Raw genomic sequence first — 22865 nt, 5'->3', positions numbered from 1 at the left:
TGACTCAAATTTATAACAAATTAAGCGATTCTCTAATTGATAATTGGTCAAAGGATATGAACAGGCAATTTTCAAATGAAGAAATTGAAACTATTTCTAGTCACATGAAAAGATGCTCCAAATCACTATTGATCATAGAAATGCAAATTAAGACAACTTGGAGATGCCACTACACATCTCTCAAATTGGTTAAGATGGCAGGGAAAAGATAATGACAAATGGTGGAGGAGATGTGGGAAAACTAGGACACTGATACATTGTTGGTAGAATTGTGAATGAATCCAACCATTCTGGAAAGCAAATTGGAACTATGCTCAAAAAGTTATCAAACTGTGCATACATTTTGAACCAGCAGTATCACTACTGGGCTTATATCACAAAGAGATCTTAAAGGGGGGGAAGGGGCCCACGTGTGTAAAACAGTTTGTGGTAGCTATTTTTGTAGTGGCTAGAACCTGGAAAATGAATGGATGCCCATCAATTAGAGAATGGCTGAATAAATTATGGCATATGAATGTTATTAAATATTATTGTTCTGTAAGAAATGACCAACAGGATGATTTCAGAGAAGCCTTGGAGAGACTTACATGAATTGATGCTAAGTGAAATGAGCAGAACCAGGAGATCATTATATACAGCAACAAGAAGAATATCCAACAATCAATTCTGATGGATATGGCTGACAATGAGATGCTTCAAACCAGTTCCAACTGTTCAGTAATGAAGAGAGCCATCTACATCCAGAGAGAGGATTATGGGAACTGAGTGTGAACCACAACAGCATTTTAACTCTTTCTGCTATTGTTTGCTTGAATTTTTGTTTTCCTTCTCAGATTTTTTTCTTCCTTTCTAGATCTGATTTTTCTTGTGCAGCAAGATAACTATAAAATTTGTATACATATATTGGATTTGACATATGTTTTAACATATTTAACATGTATTGGACTACCTGCCATATAGAGCAGAGGGTGGGGGAAAGGAGGGGAAAATTTGGAACAGAAGGTTTTGCAAGGGTTAGTGTTGAAAAAATTACCCATGCATATGTTTTATAAATAAAAATCTATTTAAAAAAATAAAAAGAATCAAACAAACTAAAATATGTCATTGGAAAAAGAGCTGACTAGAAAATAGATCCAGGAGAGAGTTTCAAAAATATTGGTCTATTTAATGGCCATGAATACAAAAAGCCTGGATAGCATTCTTCAAGACATCATTAAACAAAACTGCCCTTATATACCAGAAATAGAGGGGGAAACAGTCATTGAAAGAATCCATCTATCATCACTAGAAAGAGATCCTACAAGGAAAACCCCAAAGAACATTTTTGCAAAACTCCAGAACTATAATCTCAAAGAAAAAATATTGCAAGCTGCCGGACAAAAAACAATTCAAATAAAAAAAACTAGAAATAAGCAGAATATATGATCTTCAAACACAGGCCTCAAGAGAACCACAAAAAATATGGTAAACAGGGAAAATATATTATTTAAAGGCTAAATTGTTTACATCCTTAGATGAGAAAATGATACTTGTAACTCTTGAGAACTGTATCTGTTATTGGGGCAATCAGAGGGACTTACATGGACAAAGGGTATAGATATGAATGGACTCTGATGTAATATCAAAGAAAAAGGTATTAAGTGATAGAAAAAGATTATATTGGGACAAGAGGAAAGAAGAGGCAAAAAGGAACAATCAGATCACAGGAAAAAGCACAAAAGACCTATTGCAATCAAAGGAAAGGAAGGCTGATGAGCATGGTCTGAAGTTTAATCACATCTCTTTGAACAGAAGAGAGGGCAGAAGCATGAGAGAAAGGGTAAGAAAAAGGAGAGCAGGTTGAGCGCCAGGTGGGTTAAAACAAAACATTACTAAAAGAGAGGCACGGTGAAAAGAGAGAAAAAAAAAAAGTATACACAGGGGGAGAAAACAGGATGGAGGGAAATATAAAGCTGGTAAACATAATTGTGAATATGAATGAGATGAATTCTCCCATAAAACCGAAGCAAATAACAGAGTGGATTAAAAAAAAAAAAATCCTACAATATGTTGTCTACAAGAAACACATCTGAAACAGAGATACATCAGAGTAAAGGTAAAAGCCTGGAGCAGAATCTATTATGCTTCTGCTGAAGTTAAAAAAAAAAAAAAAAAAAAAAAGCAGGGATAATGTATCCTTATCTGAGATCAAGCAAAAGCAAAAGGGTACCATAGATAATGAAATAATATCAATACCAAACATATATGCACCAAATGGTATAGCATCCAAATTCCTAGAGAAGTTGAGAGTTACAAGAAGAAATACATAGCAAAACTATACAAATGGGGGATTTATCTCAATCTCCCACTATGAGAACTAGATAAGTCTAACCACAAATAACAAAAACTTAAGGAGGTAAATAGAGAATTCTAGAAAAGTTAGTCATGATAGACCTTTGAGAAAACTGAATGGAGATAGAAAGGAATATATTATTTTTCTTAGTGATAGATAGAAACTACACAAAAACTGACCATGTTATTATGGCATAAAAACCTCACAACCAAATTCAGAAAGGCAGAATAGTAAATGAATGCAATAAAAATTACATGTAATAAAGGGCCATGGAAAATAGACCAAATATTAGCTGAAAACTAAATAATCTATTCCTAAAGAACGAGTGAATGAAACAACAAACTATAGAAACTATCGATAATTTCATCCAAGAGATTAACAATAATGAGACAGCATACCAAAACTTATGAGATGAAATTTTACCTCTATAAATAGTTATATGAATAAAATAAAGAGATCAATGAATTGTGCACACAACTTTAAAACACTAGAATAAGAACAAATTAAAAACCCTTAATTAAATATCAAATTAGAAATTCTAAAATGCAAAGGAGAGATTAATAAAATTTTAAGAAAACTATTAAACTAGTTAAAAAAAACTGATTCTATGAAAAACCCAACATAAATAAATGTTTGGGAAATATGATTACAAAAAGGGAAAAAACAAAAACAAAAACAAATTGCCAATATAAAAAATGAAAAGAGTGAACTTACCACCAATGACATAGAAATTAAAGCAACAATTAGGAGCTAGAAATTAAAGCAACAATTAGGAGCTACTTTGCCCAACTATACGCCAACAAAACTGACAATCTAATCAAAATGGATGAGTATTTACCCCCCCCCCCAAACTGCCTAGATTAAGAGAAGGAATTAATTTAAATAATCCCATTTTAGGAAATTGAAATTTAACAAGTCATCAATGAACTCCCTAAGAAAAAAATTTCCAAGGCCAGACAAATTTACAACTAATTTCTACCAAGTATTTGAAGAAAGATTAATTCCAACAGTATGTAAACTATTTTGAAAAATTAGGTAAAGGACTCCTTCAAATTTCTTCTAACACAAATATGGTACTGATACCTAAGCCAGGAAGAGATAAAACAGAAAAAGAAAATTACAGGCGATCTCCCTAATGAATATAGATGAAAAAAATTTAAAATAAAACATTAGCAAAGAAAACATAGCAGAACTTATTAGCAGGATAATACACTATGACCAAGTAAGATTTATGCCAGGAATGCAAGGCTGATTCAGTATTCAAACTGTTGTAATAATTGACCATATCAATAACAAAACTAACAGAAATCATATAATAATCTCAAAAAATACAGAAAAAGCTTTCGACAAAACAAAGACCCCATTTCTATTATAAGCATTACACAGTATAGGAATAAAGGGAGTTTTCCTTAAAATGATAAGCAGCATCTATCTAAAACCATTAACAAGTATTATTTATAATGGGGATAAATAAACTAGATGCATTCCCAATAACATCAGAGATAAAACAAAGGTGCCCATTATCACCATTATTGTAATACTGTACTAGAAATGTTGGCTTTAGTTATAAGAAAAGAAAAAGAAATTAAAGGAACTACAATGAAAAAATGAAAAGATAAAACTCTCACTCTTTGCAGATGATATGATGGCATACTTAGAGAATCCTAGAGAATCATCCAAAAACCTACATGAGACAATCCATAGCCTTAGCAAAGTTGTAGAATATGAAATAAACCCACACAAATCATTAGCATTTCTATATATTACTAACAAGGCCCAGCAACAAGAGATGGAGAAATTCCATTAAAAAAAAGTTAACTGTAGACAAATTATTTGGGTGTCTATCTGCCAAGACATATAGTTCTTAACTATATGAACACAATTACAAAACACTTTCCACACAAAATCAGATCTAAACAACTAGAAAAATATCAGTTGCCCCTAAATAGGCTGAGCTAATATAATAAAAATGGCAATTCTACTTAAATTGGTGTACTTGTTCAATGCCATAACAATCAAATTGCCAAAAAGTTATTTTATAGAAAAAAATAACAAAATTCATCCTGAAGAACAAAGGGTCAAGAATATCAAGGAAAATAATGAAAAAAGGATACAAAGAAAGGTGGCCTAACAGTACCAGATTTAAAACTATATTATAAAGCAGCAATCATGAAAAACCTATGATACTGGCTAAGAAATGAGTGGTGGATCAGTAGGATAGATTAGATACACATGCACAATAATCAATGACTACAGTAATCTAATATTTGATAAACCCCAAAACTCCAGCTTCTGGGATAAGAACTCACTGAGAAAACTCGAAAATACTATGTCAGAAATTCAGCATAGATCTACATCTCATACTCTATACCAAAATAAGGTCAAATAGGCATGATGACTTGGGTGTAAAGGGTGATATCATAAGCAAGGTAGGAGAGTAAGAGTTTACCTATCAGATCTTGTGGAGAAGAGAGGAATTTGTGGTCAAAGAAGAACTAAAGAGAGAACATTATGAAATGTCAAATGGACAAGTTTGATTACATTAAATTAAAAACATTTTGCACAAACAAAACCAACAAAAACAAGATTAAAAGGGAAACACAAAGCTGGGAAATTTTTTTTTTTAATAACCAGTGTTTCTGATAAAGGCCCCATTTCTAAAATATATAAAGAACTGTGTCAAATTTATAAGCACACAAGTTATTTCTCACTTGATAAATGGTCAAAAGTTATGAAAAGGCAATTTCCAGATGAAGAAATTAAAACTATAGTTTATAAAAAATGCTTCAAATCACTATTGATTAGATTTAATTTATATTTATAAATTAAAAACTCTGAAATACCATCGCACACTTTTCAGGATGGCTAATATGATAAAAAAGGATAATGACAAATGTTGAAGGGGATGTGGGAAAACCGGGGCACTAATGCATTGTTGGTAAAATTGTGAAATGATCCAACTATTCTGGAGAGTCAATTTGGAGTTTTGCCAAAGAGCTATAAAACTGCATAATCTTTGATCCAGTAGTATCACTACTGAGTCTGAATCCTAGAGAAATCATAAAAGAGGAAAGAGGACCCACATGTGCAAACATGTTTGTAGCAATTCTTTTTATGTTAGCAAAGAATTGAAAAATGAGTAGATGCCCAGCAATTGGGGAATGGCTGAATAAGTTATGGTATATGAAGATAATGGAATGTTGTTCTATAAAAAATGATGAAAAAACTGATTTTAAAAGGCCTGTATGGATTTACATATGAACTGATACTGAGTGAAACAAGCAGAACCAACAATACATTGCACACAGTAACAATAAGATTATTCATTGATCAATTTTGAAAGACTTGATTCTCAGTGGTTCAGTGATCCAAAGCAATCCCAATTAAACTTTGGATGGAAAACGCCATCCATATTCTGAGAGAAACATGTTATATTCACTTTTTCTCCTTTTATTGTTTTTTTTCCTCTCAATGTTTTTCCCTTTTATTGTGATTTTTCTCTCCCAACATGATTCATAAAATATTTTTAAATGAATATACATGTATAAACAGAAAAAAATTAAAAATTTAAAAAATGTACATGCTTTGATCTGCATTGACTCCTTCAGTTCTTTTTCTGAAGAAAGACAGCATTTTTTCATCAAGAGTCCTTTGGATTATTGTCTTGGATCACTATATTACTGAAAATAGCTAAGTCATTCACAGTTGACCTTTGGACAAATATTGTTACTATTGTACAATGTTCTATTGATTCTACTCACTTTCTTCTGTATCATTTAATGTAAATCTTTTTAGATGTTTCTAAAAACATCCTGCTTTTCATTTTTTTTAACTTAGTAGTATTTTAATTTTTCCAATTATATGTGAAGATAAATTTCAACATTCATTTTTCTAAGATTATGAATTCCAATTTTTTCTCTCCTTCCCTTTACTCCCCCAAGGAGTAAGTAGTTTTATATGTTTTAAATTTACAATCATGTTAAACATACTTCCACATTAATTATGTGGTGAAAAAAATCAGAATAAAAGTAAAAAACCACAAGGAAGAAAAAACAAACAAAAAAAAAGGGTGAAAATAACATGTTTCAATCTGCATTCAGTTATTTCTCTGGATGAGGACAGCATTTCCATCATGAGTCTTTTGGGATTTTCTTTAAGTATTGTACTGCAGAGAAGAGCTAAGTCTATCAGAGTTGATCATCATACAAAATTGCTTTCTGCATACAATGCTCTGGTTCTGCTCAGTTTCACTAAACATCAACTCATCAAAGTTTTTTCAGGTTTTTCTGCCTACTCATTATTTCTTGTAGCACAATAATATTCCATTATATTCTTATACAACAACTTGTTCAGTCATTCCCCAATTAATAGGCATCCACTCAATTTCTAATTTTTTGCTACCATAAAAAGAGTTTCTATAGATATTTTTGTAAAATGTGGGTCTTTTCCCCTTTTTTTGATTGCTTTGCGAGAATTCTTATAAGTTTGACTAAGTTTTCTACATATGTGCAAAATGAGTCAAAAACACAGGCTGTAAAGATTATTTTCCAGCTTTCTAATTTCCTTCTAATCTTGAATACATTAGTTTGGTGGGCACAAATACTTTTTAATTTAATGTAATCAAAATTATCCATTTTGCATTTCTCCATATTTTGTTTGGTCATAAATTCTTCCCTTCTCTATAGATGCTACAGGGAAACTATTCCTTGCTCTCCTAATTTGCACATGTTACCAACCTTTTTGTCTAAATCATGTACTCATTTTGAATTTATCTAAGTATAGGATGTAATCACCATTTCTTATAGTACAATAGTATTCCATTACAACCACTTGTTCATTCATTCCTCAATTGATGGGCATTCCCTCTTATTACCAATTCTTTGCCACCACAAAAAGAGCTGTTACAAATATTTCTGCACAAATAGCTCCTTTCCATTTTTTTTTTTTTTTTGAGTGGAGGGAGAGAATCTTTTTGGGAGTCTCCACTCTTCGGACTCCTTAGCATTTTCCTAAACAGTTACCAAAAGCTGATTTCACTTCCTCCTTCCCAATCTCAACTTTATAGTTAATCAACTCTACATATCTGCTACTCAAATCCTTTGTCATCTCACCTTGCTAACACTTCTGCCTTCCCTCACAATCTGTCTACTGTGTTCTTACACATAAAAGGGTATACCACAAATTAACTTTTCTTTTTTTTTTCTTTTAGTTACATGTAAAAACTTTTTTTTTTTTAGTTATACATATAAATTCATCTCTTACATATTTCATATGAATCATGTTGGGAGAGAAAAATCTGAACAAAAGGGGAAAAATCACAAGAAAAAAAAAGAAAAACGAAGGGGAAAAAAGTGAACATAGCATGTGTTGATTTACAGTGAGTCTCCATAATTCTCTTTCTGGATGCAGATGATGTTTTCCATCACAAGTCTATTATTTTAGATCACTGAAATACTGAAAAAAACCCAAGTCTATCAGAGTTGATCATTGCACAAACTTGCTGTTGCTATGAACAATGTTATCCTGGTTCTGCTTATTTCACTCAGCATCAATTTGTGTAAATCTTTCCAGGTCTTTCTAAAATCAGACTAGTCACTGCACAAAACCTGAAACTTGGGACAATGCACCCTGGAAACAAAGTCTTACTTTAACAAAGAGTCAAAACCCAAAAGTAATAAACTAGGAAAATGAGCAGACAAGAAAAAAAGTTTCTGGCAAAAGAAAGTAACTATGGTGACGAGGAAGCTCGAAACACACACTCAGAAAATGATAGTAAATTCAAAGCTCCTCTATCCAAAGCCTCCAAGAAAAGTAAGAACTGGGCTCAGGCCATGAAAGAATTCAAAAGAGATTTTGAAAATCAAGTAAGAGAGATAGAGGAAAAATTAGGAAAAGAATTCAGAGTGGTGCAAAAGGAAATACAAAAAAACTAATGAAGAGAAGAATGCCTTAAAAAGCAAAATTGACCAACTGAAAAGGAGATAACAATGCTCACTGAGGAAAATAATTCCTTAAAAATTAGAATTGAGGGGTAGTTGGTATAGTGGATAGATAGGAGGATCTGGGTTCAAATCTGCCCTCAGACACTTAATACATCATGGCTGTGACCCTAGACAAGTCAGTCACTTAACCCCAATTGCCTCAGCAAAAAAAAAAAAAAAAAAAAAAATTAGAATTGAGCAAATGGAAGGAAATGACTTTATGAAAAATCAAAATACTATAAAGTAAAAAAAAAAAAAAAAAAAAAAAAAAAAAGTAAAATATCTCTTTGGAAAAACAACTAACTTGGAAAACAGATCCAGGACATTTAAGTTAAAAATTATTGTCCTGGGGTAACTAGGTGGTGCAGTGGATAGAGCACCAGCCCTGAAGTCAGGAGGACCTGAATTCAAATCTGGCCTCAGACACTTAACACATTCTAGCTATGTGATCCTAGGCAAGTCACTTAACCCCAAATTGCCTCAGCACAAATAAAATAAAATAAAAAGTAAAAAAATTATTGTCCTACTTGACAGTCATGATCAAAAATAGAGCCTGACATCATCATTCAAGAAATCATCAAGGAAAATTGTTCTGACATTTTAAAACCAAAGGGTAAAAGAGAAGCTAAAATAATCCACTAATCTTCTCCTATGAAAACTCCCAGGAATATTTATAACCAAATTCCAGAACTCCTAGGCAAAAGAAAAATATTGCAAGCATCCAAAAAGAAACAATTCAAGAGTGGAGCCACAGTCAAGATAACACAAGATTTAGCAGCTTCAATATGAGATATGAAATATGATATTCCAGATGCAAAACTGAGTATAATCCTACAGAGGAAAAGGTGGAAATTCAATGAAACAGAGGATTTTCAACCGTTTATGATGAAAAAACCAGAGTTAGATGGAAAGTTTAATTTTCAAATGCATGACTCAGAAGAATCATAAGGAGGTAATCAGGAAAATGATATCATAAGGGACTTAATAAAATTTATCTGTTTATATCCCTATTTGGGAGGATGTACTTTTAAGTTATTAGAACATTCTCATTATGGCAGTTAGGAGTATATATAGACAGAGGGCATAAGTATGAGCTGAACATGAAGGGATAATATCTAAAAAAATGGAGAAATTAAGGGATGAGAAAGGAAAAGGGAAAAGTGGAATGGTATTAATCCTGTTTCATAAAAAGAGGGAAGAAAAACCTTTTACAGTATGAAGAGGAGAGGAAAAGGAGAATGAACTAACCTTATTTTCATCAGAATTGGCTCAAAGAGGAAATAACATAGACATTCTCAATATGGATAGAGAAATCCATCTCATCATGCAGGAAAATAGGAGGGGAATGAGATATAGAAGACGTGAGGGTGATTAAAAAGAGAGGGCATGTGATTTCTTAGGGATATATCTAATAGTGTCACTACTGGATCAAAGGATATGTAGTTTTATTGCCCTTTGGGTTCCAAATTGCTCCAGAATGCTTGAAGTTCACAACTTCACCAACAATGCATTAGTGCCCTAGTTTTTCTACATCTCCTCAATGTTATCCAACTATGTAAATGGACCCTCATTACAAAATAGAAATTCTTTTATTTCTCTGTAATTGATTCCCTGTCTTACTCTTCCTCCCTTACTCTTCTCCACACTTTCAGTTCACCTCTTATTTCACATAAAAAAACTGAAGTCATTCATCATACATTTCCTTATTTTCCCGCTCCATTTAGCAATCTCCACTCTCTCCTTTCCCTCATTCTTTTTTCTTGCCAAAGCCAACTTTTACATATGCCCTTAATCTCATTTCCTCCCATATTTTTCATCAGATTGACCTCTCAATTATTCTCCTCTAACCTTCAACTTCCTCCTATGGATTAATTCCTGCTATATCATCTTTAAAAATGCCCAAGCCTCTTCCCCTTTCACTGGACTTTAACAGATAGTTCTAGGTTTCTCCTACTTTCTCAGCCAAATTAATTGAAATAGTTAGACTCCAACTTCCTCTTTACTGCTTTTCCACTTTATCACACTCCAACTGCCACCAAACTTCCTCTCTTTACTACTCAACCTTCTGCAATTTGGCTTCATTCCTAAATGAAACTGCTCTTTCTAAAGGTTTCAATGATCTCTTATTCAGATGATCTTTTCTCACTCCTCATACTGCTACATTTGACACTACTGACAATTCTCTCCCCCTAGATACCATCTCCTCCCTGAATTTTCATGACATTGTTCTATCCTGATTCTCTTTCTATCTACCTATTCCTTAACCTTCTTTGTTGATTTGCCATTATATTACACCATCTACATATGGAAGTTTTCCAAGTCCTGGGGGAGCTTTCCTTTTTCTCTATACCTTTTTTTCTTGGTGACTTCATCAACTACCAAGGGGTAATTTGTCATCTTATTCAGATGAGTTAATCTATATTTAATAGATCTAGCATCTCCTCTATCCTTCAGTTCTAGATCCCCAACTACTGGATATTCCAAAATAGATGTCTTGAACACATCGAAAACTTAATATGTTCATAAAAGAATTCATCATTTTCACCTCTTGCTTAGATTTTCGTAACACTTCCCAATAGATCACTATACCTCAAATCTTTTCCCATTCTTACTATGTAGCTGCCAAAATAATAATAATAATCTTTAAGGTAAAATCTTGACAATATTACTCACCTATTGGATAAATTTCAATGGGTTGGCTTTTGCTCATTTTTAAATAAGGAGGCAGAACTAAATAATTTGCCCAGGATTACAAATCTGAGGTGTTTGTGTATTTATTCTATTGACATTTATTTATTATGCTTATATACGTGTTTAAGCTTCTTCAAATTACTTAAGAAACTGTGTCATTCTTTGTACCCCCTAGCACCTAGCATTAACAAATGTTTATTCATTAATTAACTGAAATCTCAAGAAAGTCATGGATAAAATGAAAGCCCAGAGGGGTCTGGCCTAGTATTATGTTCCTTAAAAGATTATTTTAATAACTATGATACACTAGCTTATTAAATTCCAAGGCACCATAGCATAATTATAATTATCCAGTAACTTTAACTGGGAGAAAACAACAAACAATTAAAATAACAATAACGACTATTGCTTTAAGGTTTTCAAAATACTTTGTGTTATCTCATTTGTTTACCCAGAAGAATGAATTTCAGAGATGAAGATACTATGACTGAGAAAGATTTGTTATTGTATTTGTTATTGTTCAGCCACATAGCTAATACCTGAAACACAATTTTAACACATGACTGACTCAAAATTCAGTGCTCTTTTGTAGTAAAATAGAAAGATGGAAAAATACTATAGGCAAAAATTATAATAAATTTTTAAATAAAATAATAACTCTAAAAAATGGAAAAAAACACAACCCTTTAAATTTTTTTTAAATAAAATAATAACTCTAAAAAATGGAAGAAAAAAAAAACACAACCCTTTATATTTTTGGCAGGCTGGAAACAAATCTATGGATAATACAAATGACAAAGACAACATTTTAATAAGGAAAGAAAATAATACTTACAAAGCTAGGCTACTCAGAACATATTGTACGTGCTCACATTCAGTTGGGAATGATACACTGGCTGTTGTGAAACAACAAAGTGCTGTCTGAAGAACCTGAAGCTGTGGCAAAGGAACCTGCCATCTTCCAGCATAATCTTCAACCACCTACAATGGGAAAGTAATACCAAAAATATCATTAGATTTTAATATATGAAGTCAAGAGTGGCAATTTCTCAAGAAATTGTTTTCTTGCAAAAAATAAAGTTATTTTCTAATTAGTTTTAATCAAATGAGAAAAGAGAAATCTAGAATGCCTATCTCACCCCTAGATCATGCCTAACCATTAATTATTTTAAGACATATATATACACATATACATACACACTCACATATATATCTTTTGTCTTTTTGAATGTTATTCCGATAATATTTTATTTTCCAAATACATGTAAAGATAGTTTTCAACATTCACTTTTGTAAGGACTTTGTGTTCTTTCTCCCCCGCTTTTCTATACCTACTCCTTCCTCAAGACAGCAAGTAATCTGATATGACTTAAATTTGTACAATTTTTAAAACATATTTCCATATTTGTCATGTTGTACAAGAAAAATCAGACCAAATGGGGGGGGGGGGGGAACCACAAGAAATTAACAACAAAAAGTGAAAATACTATGACTCGATCCACATTCTCTCCATAGTTCTCTTTCTGGATGCAAATAGCCCTTTCTATCCCCAGGTCCATTATTATTATAGTCATCACATAATTATTGTATACAATATTCTCTTAATTCTGCTCTCTTTATTCAGTATGAGTTCATACAAGTCTTTCCAGTTTTTTTTTTTCTGAAATCAGCCTGCTCCTAATTTCTTAAAGAACATTTAATATTCCATTATACTCATATCCCATAATTTACTCAGCCATTTCCTAATTGATGGGTATCTACACATTGCCACTGCAAAAAGGGCTGCTATTAGTCCTCAATTTTAATAGACACTTTTCCTACTGCTAAACTATACAAAAGGCAATTAAAACAGATGCCAAGATCAACTAGTTCAGAGGTTCTTTGTAGGATCTCTAAATGTTTTAATTAAAAGTTTAATAATATTTTAATAATGGTATTTCTATATAACTACTTTCCTTTGTAATCCTATATATTTTGTTTTATGCATTTAAAAATTTTGTTCTAAGGGGTCTGAAACACAAAGATACAGTGAATCTTTTATTTTAATTTTAATTTTACTTTAATTGCCACAGGTACTCTCAGATGCAATAAAAACCCCAGTGCAATAAAAATTTGTAGAAAAATAAGTGATCTTTTTTACTTTGAGGGGAAAGCAGCTTATTTTTACTTTTAAATAGTTCCAAATTAATTTTTCCTTACATTAAGCTAAAATTTCCATCTCTGCTATTTCTACCTATTCATCTAATCTTCTAAGACGAACCAGTAAAGATAAAAATAATAATAATCTTCTACAATAGCTTTTCTTTTTTCTTTTTTTCCCCCCTGAGGCTGGGGTTAAGTGACTTGCCCAGGGTCACACAGCTAGGAAGTATTAAGGGTCTGAGACCAAATTTGAACTCAGGTCTTCCTGAATTCAGGGCTGGTGCTCTATCCACTGCACCAGCTATTTGCCCCTACAATAGCTTTTCAAATAAATTAAGATAGTTTTCATTTTCATTTCCTAAGTCACTGGACTTAAGGAACACACATAAAGATAGTTTACAAGCATTGAATACTGCACTGTGGACATGATCTGACCAGGGCAGAATAATCTAACTTCCCAATTTCTTGGATTCTATGACATGTTACCCATTATTCTCTTTAGGCACCTTAAGATCATATTAGCTTTTTTGGTTGAGTCACACTGATAACTCACAGTACCACTTCATATAAATGATTTGGCAAAACAACTTTAAGCCTGAAGCTGATTTTTCAAAAAAATCTAATTTAAAGTAACATCTCTCTCTATTAATGTGGCACAAATGTCATTTAAAAGATGACAAAGCTGAAGTCAAGAAAAGTTAAATGATGTGCCTAAATCGTGCAAATATTAAGTAACACAGCTAGGATACCAACACATATTTCTGTCAAATTGAATGTTCTTGCTACCACACAGCTTTATAAAAGAAACTAGGAGGCTAAGAGTTTTGAGATTTATATAGACAGATAAGATAAAGAGAGAAATAATGTGATAGGATAGACAGAAATGAGTCTGCAGAGTACAAATCTTTGGTTCAAGTAAAGCCCCTTATACATATTAACTATGTGATGATGGGCACGTCACTTAACCTCACAATGACTCAGATAACTAAAAGTATAAATTGTTCCTTAATATATTGCTGAAATCATATATTTAATTTTTTAAAAGCAGATTAATTATTGCAAATGTGGACTTAACCACATGTTTTCCCACATGGGGGAAACAGTGCATTTAAGGCCAAAATGTGAAAGATTAGTCAAATAAATGAATGTTGGGAGCCACAAAACCAATCTGAGAAACATTTAAATTTAATTAGAGAGTAAGTGAATAAAGATAATAACCAAAGAAATCATAACCAAAGAAAATGACTCTAAAATGCATAATAGACATAATTTATGAGGTATTATTTAGTTTTTATCTTTTACTTAAAAGTTACCAAACCTATCGTTAATAAATTGGATCAAGCCTATCTTTAAGACAAGAAAACAGCTATGACCACTTACAGAGACTGAAATTTACAAAACTACAAGTCTGTTTCTTTTACCATGTATTAAGTCCTAAATAAATTATGTAATCTTATTATCAAGAAAGAGATGCCATATATCCAGAATTCATCTACAGAATTGTATAAACAAGAGACTTGGGGTTTGAGGGCACAACTAAGTGTGTAAACTAAAAGAAACAGCACTAGCAACTTTTATTCATCTTTTTATGGCAAACATGAAGGTAGTAGGGAATTGGGTGCTGGAGAAAAAAAAAAAAAAAGTAAAATTTTCCCTGCTTCAATTTATGCCTATATCCGTCTCTTTCTTTTCATGTTCATGGTTCCCAGTGAACTAATTTCCTAAAATGGCATAAGTATAATTGTGCATCATTCTCACTCACTATCTGTTGCATTTTTTTTTTAAATACAACATCAGATCTCTCAGATTTCTGGTTTCTATTAGGAGTTCAAAAGGAAAACAAAGCAGACACATGAAAACCTTTGAAAAAATTAAACACCTGAACATTTAAGCATCTGGCAAGGTCTAGTATTATTTCCTGGGTCAAAAACAATAATAAAATGTGTTTCTAAGTGTAACCAATCAAGATAATCAACTGCTGGGTCTAATTAGAAAACAGATATAACTTCACTGTACCCAACTAACACCTGGTCCAATGCAACTATTACATTTCTAAATTATTATCAAAAGGTCAATTTGTTACTTTTGTTTGTTTGGTTTTTGGTTTGTTTTTTTCTGAAAAGCCATACATTTCCTTCAGAATAAAAAATAAAACTATGTATCTACCCCTATCCTCAAAACAGTAAAAATACATCTGCCAAATAGGATATTATAAATGTAGCAGTATAAGTAATACAGTCCAAACTTAAATATCATTACTGAACTTAAAAGGGATGCATTTTTTTTAAGTTATCATTTCTTTTTTTTTTATGATTATTACTTTTATAATTATAACATTTTTGACAGTATATATGCATGGATAATTTTTTACAACATTATCCCTTGAACTCACTTCTGTTCCGAATTTTCCCCTCCTTCCCTCCACCCCCTCCCTTAGATGGCAGCCATTCGCATCATATTAAGTATGTTATAGTATATCCTAGATACAATATATGTGTGCAGAACTGAATTTTTGTTGTTGTTGTTGTTGTTACAAAGGAAGAATTGGATTCAGAAGGTAAAAATAACCTGGGAAGAAAAACAAAAATGCAAACAGTTTATACTCATTTCCCAGTGTTCCTTCTCTGGGTGTAGCTGATTCTGTCCATTATTGATCAATTGGATCTGAGTTAAATCTTCTCTTTGTTGAAGATATCAGAATACAAGGGATGCATTTTTTTTTTTTTTTGGAGGCTGGGGTTAAGTGACTTGCCCAAGGTCACACAGCTAGGAAGTGTTAAGTGTCTGAGACCAGATTTGAACTTTGGTCCTCCTGAATTCAAGGCTCTATCCACTGTGCCACCTAGCTGCCCCGGGATGCATTTTTTAAAAGATTTTTTTACCCATTTTACCCATTAAGAATTGAAAATCTAAAAATCTAAAATAATACTGATTCACTTTGCTCAATAGAAAAAACAAGATTTTTTTCCTCCCAAATTGGGAAGACAGGGAAAATGTAACTTGAGGAAGTTCTTTCAGAATATATAAAAAAGGAATGAGTTTTAAGTTAGATTAGTATTAAATTATCTTGGAACTTATATATGTATTTTTTATTTTTTTTAATTTTAATAGTATTTTACTTATACATGCAAAGAGTTTTCAACATTTATCTTTGCAAAAACTTGTGTCCCAAATTTTTTTCTGTCTTTTCCAGAAGCAATCTGATACAGGTTAAGCACATGCAATTCTTCTAACCACATTTTATATTCATCATGCTAAGGGGAAAAAAAAGATAAAACATGAGAAAGAAAAAACAAGCAAACAATAACAAAAACAACAAGGTTTAAATACTATGCTTTGAACTACATTCAGTCCCACAGTTCTCTCTCTGGATATGGATAACACTTTCTAACACAAGCCTATTGGAACTGCCTTGAATCACCTTATAGCTGAAAAGAGTCAACTCCTGAATAGTTGATCATTACATAATTTTGTTACTGTATACAATGTTCTCTTGGTTTTACTTACTTAACTTATAATCAATTCATTTCCTTTTCCTTGCTACTACAAAAAGGGCTGTCCCAAACATTTTTGCACATGGGTCTTCTTTCTCCTCCTTTATGATTTCCTTGGAATACAGATCCAATAAAGGCACTGAGCAGTTTTGATAACCCTTTGGGCATAGTTTCAAATTGCTCTTCAGAATAGTTAGATCAGTTCACAACTCCACCCATAATATATTAGTTTCCCAGTTTTCCCATATTCCTAGCAAATCTGAGAGCTAAGATGACATGTGAAGTACACTCATTCTTAATCAATTTGATGTATCCTACAGAATTGAAATTTTTAAATTAAGTTTTATGATAATTGTAATCAATAAACAACTAAGAAAACGGCATAAAATTCCCAAATCTTAGTATTCAAGAAGTGACATAATAAAAATTAATGTCACACTAGCAATTTTTAATTGATATTTTTACTACGCTGATTTTTTCTTTTTTCTTACAAAGTAGAAACTGGTTCCTTAAAGAAGCAGTTAATTCTAAGCATTTCATTAGATAGAAATGACTTCAAACTACTACGTAGAGATGTCTGAGTAATTTGATTAGAAAAAATTAGATTAGATTAAAAAAATATTAGAAAAAAGAAAGAAAAAACCAAATCACCAGTATCAAAAATGAAAAGGATTAACTTAGCAACAATGACAAAGAAACTGAAGCAACAATTAGGAGCTATTTTGCCCAAATGTATAGCAACAAGTTTGACAATCTAACCAAAATGGATGAATATTTAAAAAAATATAAATTGCCCAGATTAACAGAAGAGGAAACAAATTACTTAAATAGTCCCATTTTAAAAAAAGAAAATGAACTCCATAAAAAAAAAAAAAAAATCTCCAGGGCCAGATGGATTCACAAGTGAATTCTACCAAACATTTAAAGAATCAATTCTAATACTATGTAAATAATTTGGAGAAATAGGTAAAAGGAATGATGCCAAATTCCTTCTATGACACAAATATGGCACTGATACCTAAACCATGAATATTGACGCAAAAAAATTAAAATAAAACATTAGCAAAGAAAAAAATATCAGCAACTTATCAACAGGATGATACACTATGACCAAGTGGGATTTATGCCAGAAATGCAAGCCTGGCTCAATATCAAGAAAACTATTACCATCACCAACCATATCAATAACAAAACCAACAGAAATCATGAGATAATTTCAATAGATGCAGAAAAAGCACCCATTTCTATTAAAAACACTAGAGAGCACAGGAATAAAGGGAGCTTTCCTTAAAATAATGATTATCTATCTAAAACCAACAGCAAGCATTATTTGTAATGGAGAAAAGTTAGACATAGTCCCAATAAGATCAAAGGTGAAATCAAAGGAATTAGAATAGGCAATGAGGAAATAAAACTACCATTCTTTGAAGATTGTAGATGATATATGATATACCTGGAGAATCCTAGAAAATCATCCAAAAAGCAACTGGAAACAATTCAAGCTTTAAAAAGTTGCAAGATATAAACTAAACCCACACAAATCATCAGCATTTCTACATATTACTAACAAAATCCATCAATAAGAAATAGACACATTCCATTTAAAATTACTATAGAGTAAAAAACAAACAAACAAAAAAACCTTGGGGGGTCTATCTGCCAGACAAATGCAAGAACTATATGAATACAATCACAAAATACTTCTCACACAAATAAAGTCAGATCTAAACAACTGGAAAAACATCAATTGTTTATGGGTAGGCCAAACTAATATAATTAAAATGACAATTCTGCCTAAATTGATCTACTTTTTCAGTGCCATACCAATCAAACCACCAAAAACCAATTTTATGGAACTAGAAAAAATAACAAAATTCATCTGGATAAGCAAAAGGTCAAAAATATCAAGGTATTAATGAAAAAAAAATCACAAAGGATGGTGGCCTAGCAGTAACAGATGTAAGCAGCAGTCATGAAAAACATTATATTGGCTAAGAAATAGAGTGGTGGATCAATGGAATAGATTAGATACATGTGACACACTTATCAATGATGTATCAATGATGTGGAAAGGCCTGGATGGCATTTGGAAAGGCCCAAGTTGGGCTTTGGGTACATTCCTTCCTAGGTGCAGATCCAGCAGCAGAGTTCATCCCCACTAGAGACATTTGTAACCTGGGGATCCAAGAGAAGGACCAGACAACAGCCCAGAGGGACCAGCCAGATGTCCTCAGCCCTTCAGACGCTGATGGCAGCGATGCCCCTCCTGACCGTGACACCAGAAACACCACAGTTCCAGTGTTGCAGCTGAAATGGACTGTTTTGGGTGATACGCAATATAAAGACTGTAAATGGACAATGGGCCTGCTTGCTTCTCCCGTGGCTACTTGCCGTATGGTGGCCTGGGGAGAGGCTTTGCCCTATGCTTTCTATTGAAGGACTATGCTTTTAAATTAGTGGGTGAAAAACCAACGCACCCACCTGCCGTTGTTATTGAGACAATGTTATTGGACATGACTTTGCTTATGTGCACCTGTGAAACTAGAATTGCTCTAGGATTGTGAAAAGTGCAATTGAGAATTGTGATAAGCTAGAATTGTTCTAGGATTGTGACAAGTGCAACAGAAAATTGTAAGAAACTAGAATTGGTCTAGAACTATGATAAATGTAACTAGAATTGTGACAACCTACCTACTGATATTTGTTAACTAGAATTGTGATGTTTTACCTTGTTGACTTCCCACCTCAGTGTTGACATCCTACCTCATTGGCATCCAACCTCTTTGGCATATTATCTCGAGTATGACTTTGATGAATGGGTTGAACACTTGGGCCACTGTTGAGCCTGGTTCTTATTGTCATACTTCTGTTTACTGATCTGCTGCTTTGTACCTCCTTGGGCATAACACTCTGTCATCTCATGGATCAAGTGAACTATAGCTGGTGCTAAAAGTTTAGCTTGGTGAGATGTGCGGTTCCCGCAAAACAAGAGAAAGGGAATTGTAAGGGGCCTTTAAATGGGTGCCACAGCAAATCGGGAGATTGAGGACCGGAAGTAATTTCTGTGGATATTAGGACTGCCCTTGGGCGGGATCCTGGCCATATTGAGATAGTTTTGTAATGGGTGACTCTCTCGCTGATTGGCTGTGTGTGTGACCTCACAGGCCCTATGTAAGCCCACTGCAGGCAGCAATCGCCCTCTTTAACCTAACCTGATGCTCTTCACCCTAGCTTCGCAGCCTGGGTGGCCAAGCCAAGATGGATAGCCAAAAGAGGTAAGGGTTTTGGTAGTGAACATGTGGGTCTTCTGACCAGGTGTTCACTCGGGAACCAACAAGTCAGGGCATCAGTCAGGGCATTATGTGAGTAGGTATAATAAAGGCTTTTAAGATTACACGTGGCTGTTCTTGAGTGCGCTACCGGTTATTAAGCTATAGATTTAAGAGATTGTGACCAGAGACCTTTGAAGGCCTCAGAGGAGGCGAGCCGGGTAGAGTTCACACTGCAAAGGACAGTGGTCAAAGGTACTCTGGTGGGTCTAGGACAGACTAATAATTGTAACTGCCGGGAGAGCACGTTACAAATGTAATCTCGTATTTGATAAACCTCAAAATTCCAGCTTCTGGAATAAGAATTCACTATTTGATAAAAATTGCTGGGAAAACTAGAAAATACTATGTCACAAACTCACACATAGACCTACATCTCATACCCCACATCAAAAATAAGGTCAAAATGGGTACATGATTTGGTATAAAGGATGACACCATAAACAAATTAGGTGAACAAGAGATAATTTACCTATCAGATCTTTGGAGAAGGGAGGAATTTATGAGCAAAAAAATACTACAGAACATTACGAAAGGCAAAATGGACAACTTTGATTACATTAAATTAAAAAATTTTTGCACAAACAAGATTAAAAGGAAAGCTGGGGGAAAAAATCTTTACAGCCAATGTTTCTGACAAAATATATATCTAAATATAAATAAATATCTAAAGTATATAAAGTACTGTGTCAAATGTATAAGAATACAAATTATGCCCCAATTAATAAATGGCCAAAAGATATGAACAGATAATTTTCAGATGACAAAATTAAAGTTATCTGTAATTACATGAAAAAATGCTCTAAATCACTATTGATTTGAGAAATGCAAATTAAAAGAAATCTGAGGTATCACCTCACACCTCTCATATTGGCTAAAATGACAGGAAAAAATAATAATAAATGTTGGAAGAGATGTGGGAAAACTGGAACACTAATGTATTGTTGGTGGAATTGTGAAATAGTCCAACCATTCTGGAGCACAATTTGGAATCATGTCCAAAGAGCTATAAAGCTGTACATATATCCTTTGACCCAGAAGTGCCATTATTAGGTCTATATTCAAGGAAATCATAAGGGTGGGGAAAAGACCCACATGTGCAAAAATGTTTGTAGCGGCTCTTTTTGTGATAGCAAAGAATTGGAAAATTAGTAGATGCCCATCAATTGGGGAATGGGTGAACAAGTTGTGATATGAAGATAACAGAATATTATTGTTCTATTAAAAAATGATGAACAAGCTGATACTAAAAAGACCTGAAAAGATTTACATGAATTGATGCTGAATGAAACAAGCAGAATCAGGAATACAATGTACACAATAATAGCAACAATGTACAATGATCAATCATGAAAGACTTTGTTCTCAGTGGTTCAGGGATCCAAAGTAATCCCAATAGACTTTGGACAGATAATGCCATCTGTATACAGAAAAATAACTAAGGAGACTGAATATAAATCAACACATACTATGTTCACATCTTTTTTGTTTTTGTTTTTTAAATCTCTCCCATGGTTTTGCTTTGCTTTTTCTCTCCCAACATGATTCATAAAGTAATGTGTATTAAAATAAATAAGTTAGAAAAAAAGAAAAACTAAATTAACTGCCATAGTTGAGCCACTCCTCTGTTTCTTGAAGTCTAAATTTATCCTCACTGCATTATCTACCCATCTAACCCTCTCCAATCCCTTTTCCCCTTTCCCTTCCACCTTTCCCATGATTCCCAGCTTTTCATTGTATGACCAAAGTTTTTAAGCTTCAGTTTCAGGGTTTGACCTTCCAGTGAATAACCTGAATTAATTTCTCTAATGTTGACTATTATGACTTTCTTGTTGTCCAAGGAACTCTCAGAACTCTTTAGCAACATAATTTGAGATCATTGCAGTCCAACTTTCACATACTTGATACTGAAAAAAACATAAGTTTTGACTATATGGACCTTTGTTGGCTTTTTAGTGATATCCCTGCTTTTGAGTGTGCTGTCCAGATTTACCACAGCTTTCTTTCCAAGGAATAATCATCTCTCACTTGCACGGCCTGCATTTGCCATCTACAGTGATCTTTGAGTTCAAGAATACAAAATCTGAGAGTGACCAGTTGCCAAGATCTTAGTTTCTTTAATGTTAAGCTTCAAGTCAGTTTTTACACACACTGTCTTTTCACTCTCAACCAAGAGGATCCTTAATTTTTTTTTTAAACTTTTTGCCATCAGAGTTATCAACTACATATCTGAAACTATTGATATTTCTCCTAGCAACCATTAATTATGAGTTTTGGTCATTCAGCCTGCCATTTCACATGATGTACTCTGTATATAAATGACAATAAAGAGCTTTGTTAAATTCCCTTTCTATACTATTTTCCTGTTCCACTTTTACTTCTGTTGTTTCTTGGTCTGCATACGGGTTCCTCAGCAGACAAGTTAGATGATCTAGTATTCTCACCTTTTTGGGGGACTTGTCATTATTTTGTTATGATCCACAAAGTCAGAGGTTTTAGGGCTTTAGTGTAGTCAATGGGGCATAAATAGATGTTTTTCCTGGAACTTTCTTGCCTTCTCCAGCCTAATGAATATTGGTAACAGAAAACCACTAACATTATTTATATCATATTTTATTTTTACTTATTCTGTTAAACATTTCCCAAGTTTCATTTTAATGTGGCTCCTACCTCCAATATCTAGCAATTTTATATCTTTTTTGTCAGAATAAAAGACTAAGTTCTTTGAGAGAAGGAATTGGAAGGTTTTCCCCCCCTTTTTGGTATACCAATATTTAGCCCTATGACTTGTACAAAGTAGGGACTTATTAGTATCTCCCTGCAAAATAAAACTTTTTATAGGACTACAAACTATTGTAGGATAGACAGTCACTTGAAATAGTTGAATATCATTTTG

General features: G+C 33.0%; 1 protein-coding gene across 1 annotated transcript in view; it reads right to left on the bottom strand.

The window, feature by feature from the left end:
• Window positions 1-22865, bottom strand: part of ZNF654 (zinc finger protein 654) — a 115357-nt gene that overhangs the window by 55948 nt on the left and 36544 nt on the right. The window contains 1 exon segment of the mRNA XM_074299800.1: window positions 11840-11985. Within this exon segment, the coding sequence (XP_074155901.1) occupies window positions 11840-11985 (146 nt within the window).

Source organism: Sminthopsis crassicaudata, chromosome 3, assembly GCF_048593235.1.
Source record: "Sminthopsis crassicaudata isolate SCR6 chromosome 3, ASM4859323v1, whole genome shotgun sequence".
Taxonomy (NCBI): domain Eukaryota; kingdom Metazoa; phylum Chordata; class Mammalia; order Dasyuromorphia; family Dasyuridae; genus Sminthopsis; species Sminthopsis crassicaudata.
The sequence above is the reverse complement of the archived record's forward strand: the minus strand, read 5'-3'. Positions and strand labels throughout refer to the sequence as shown.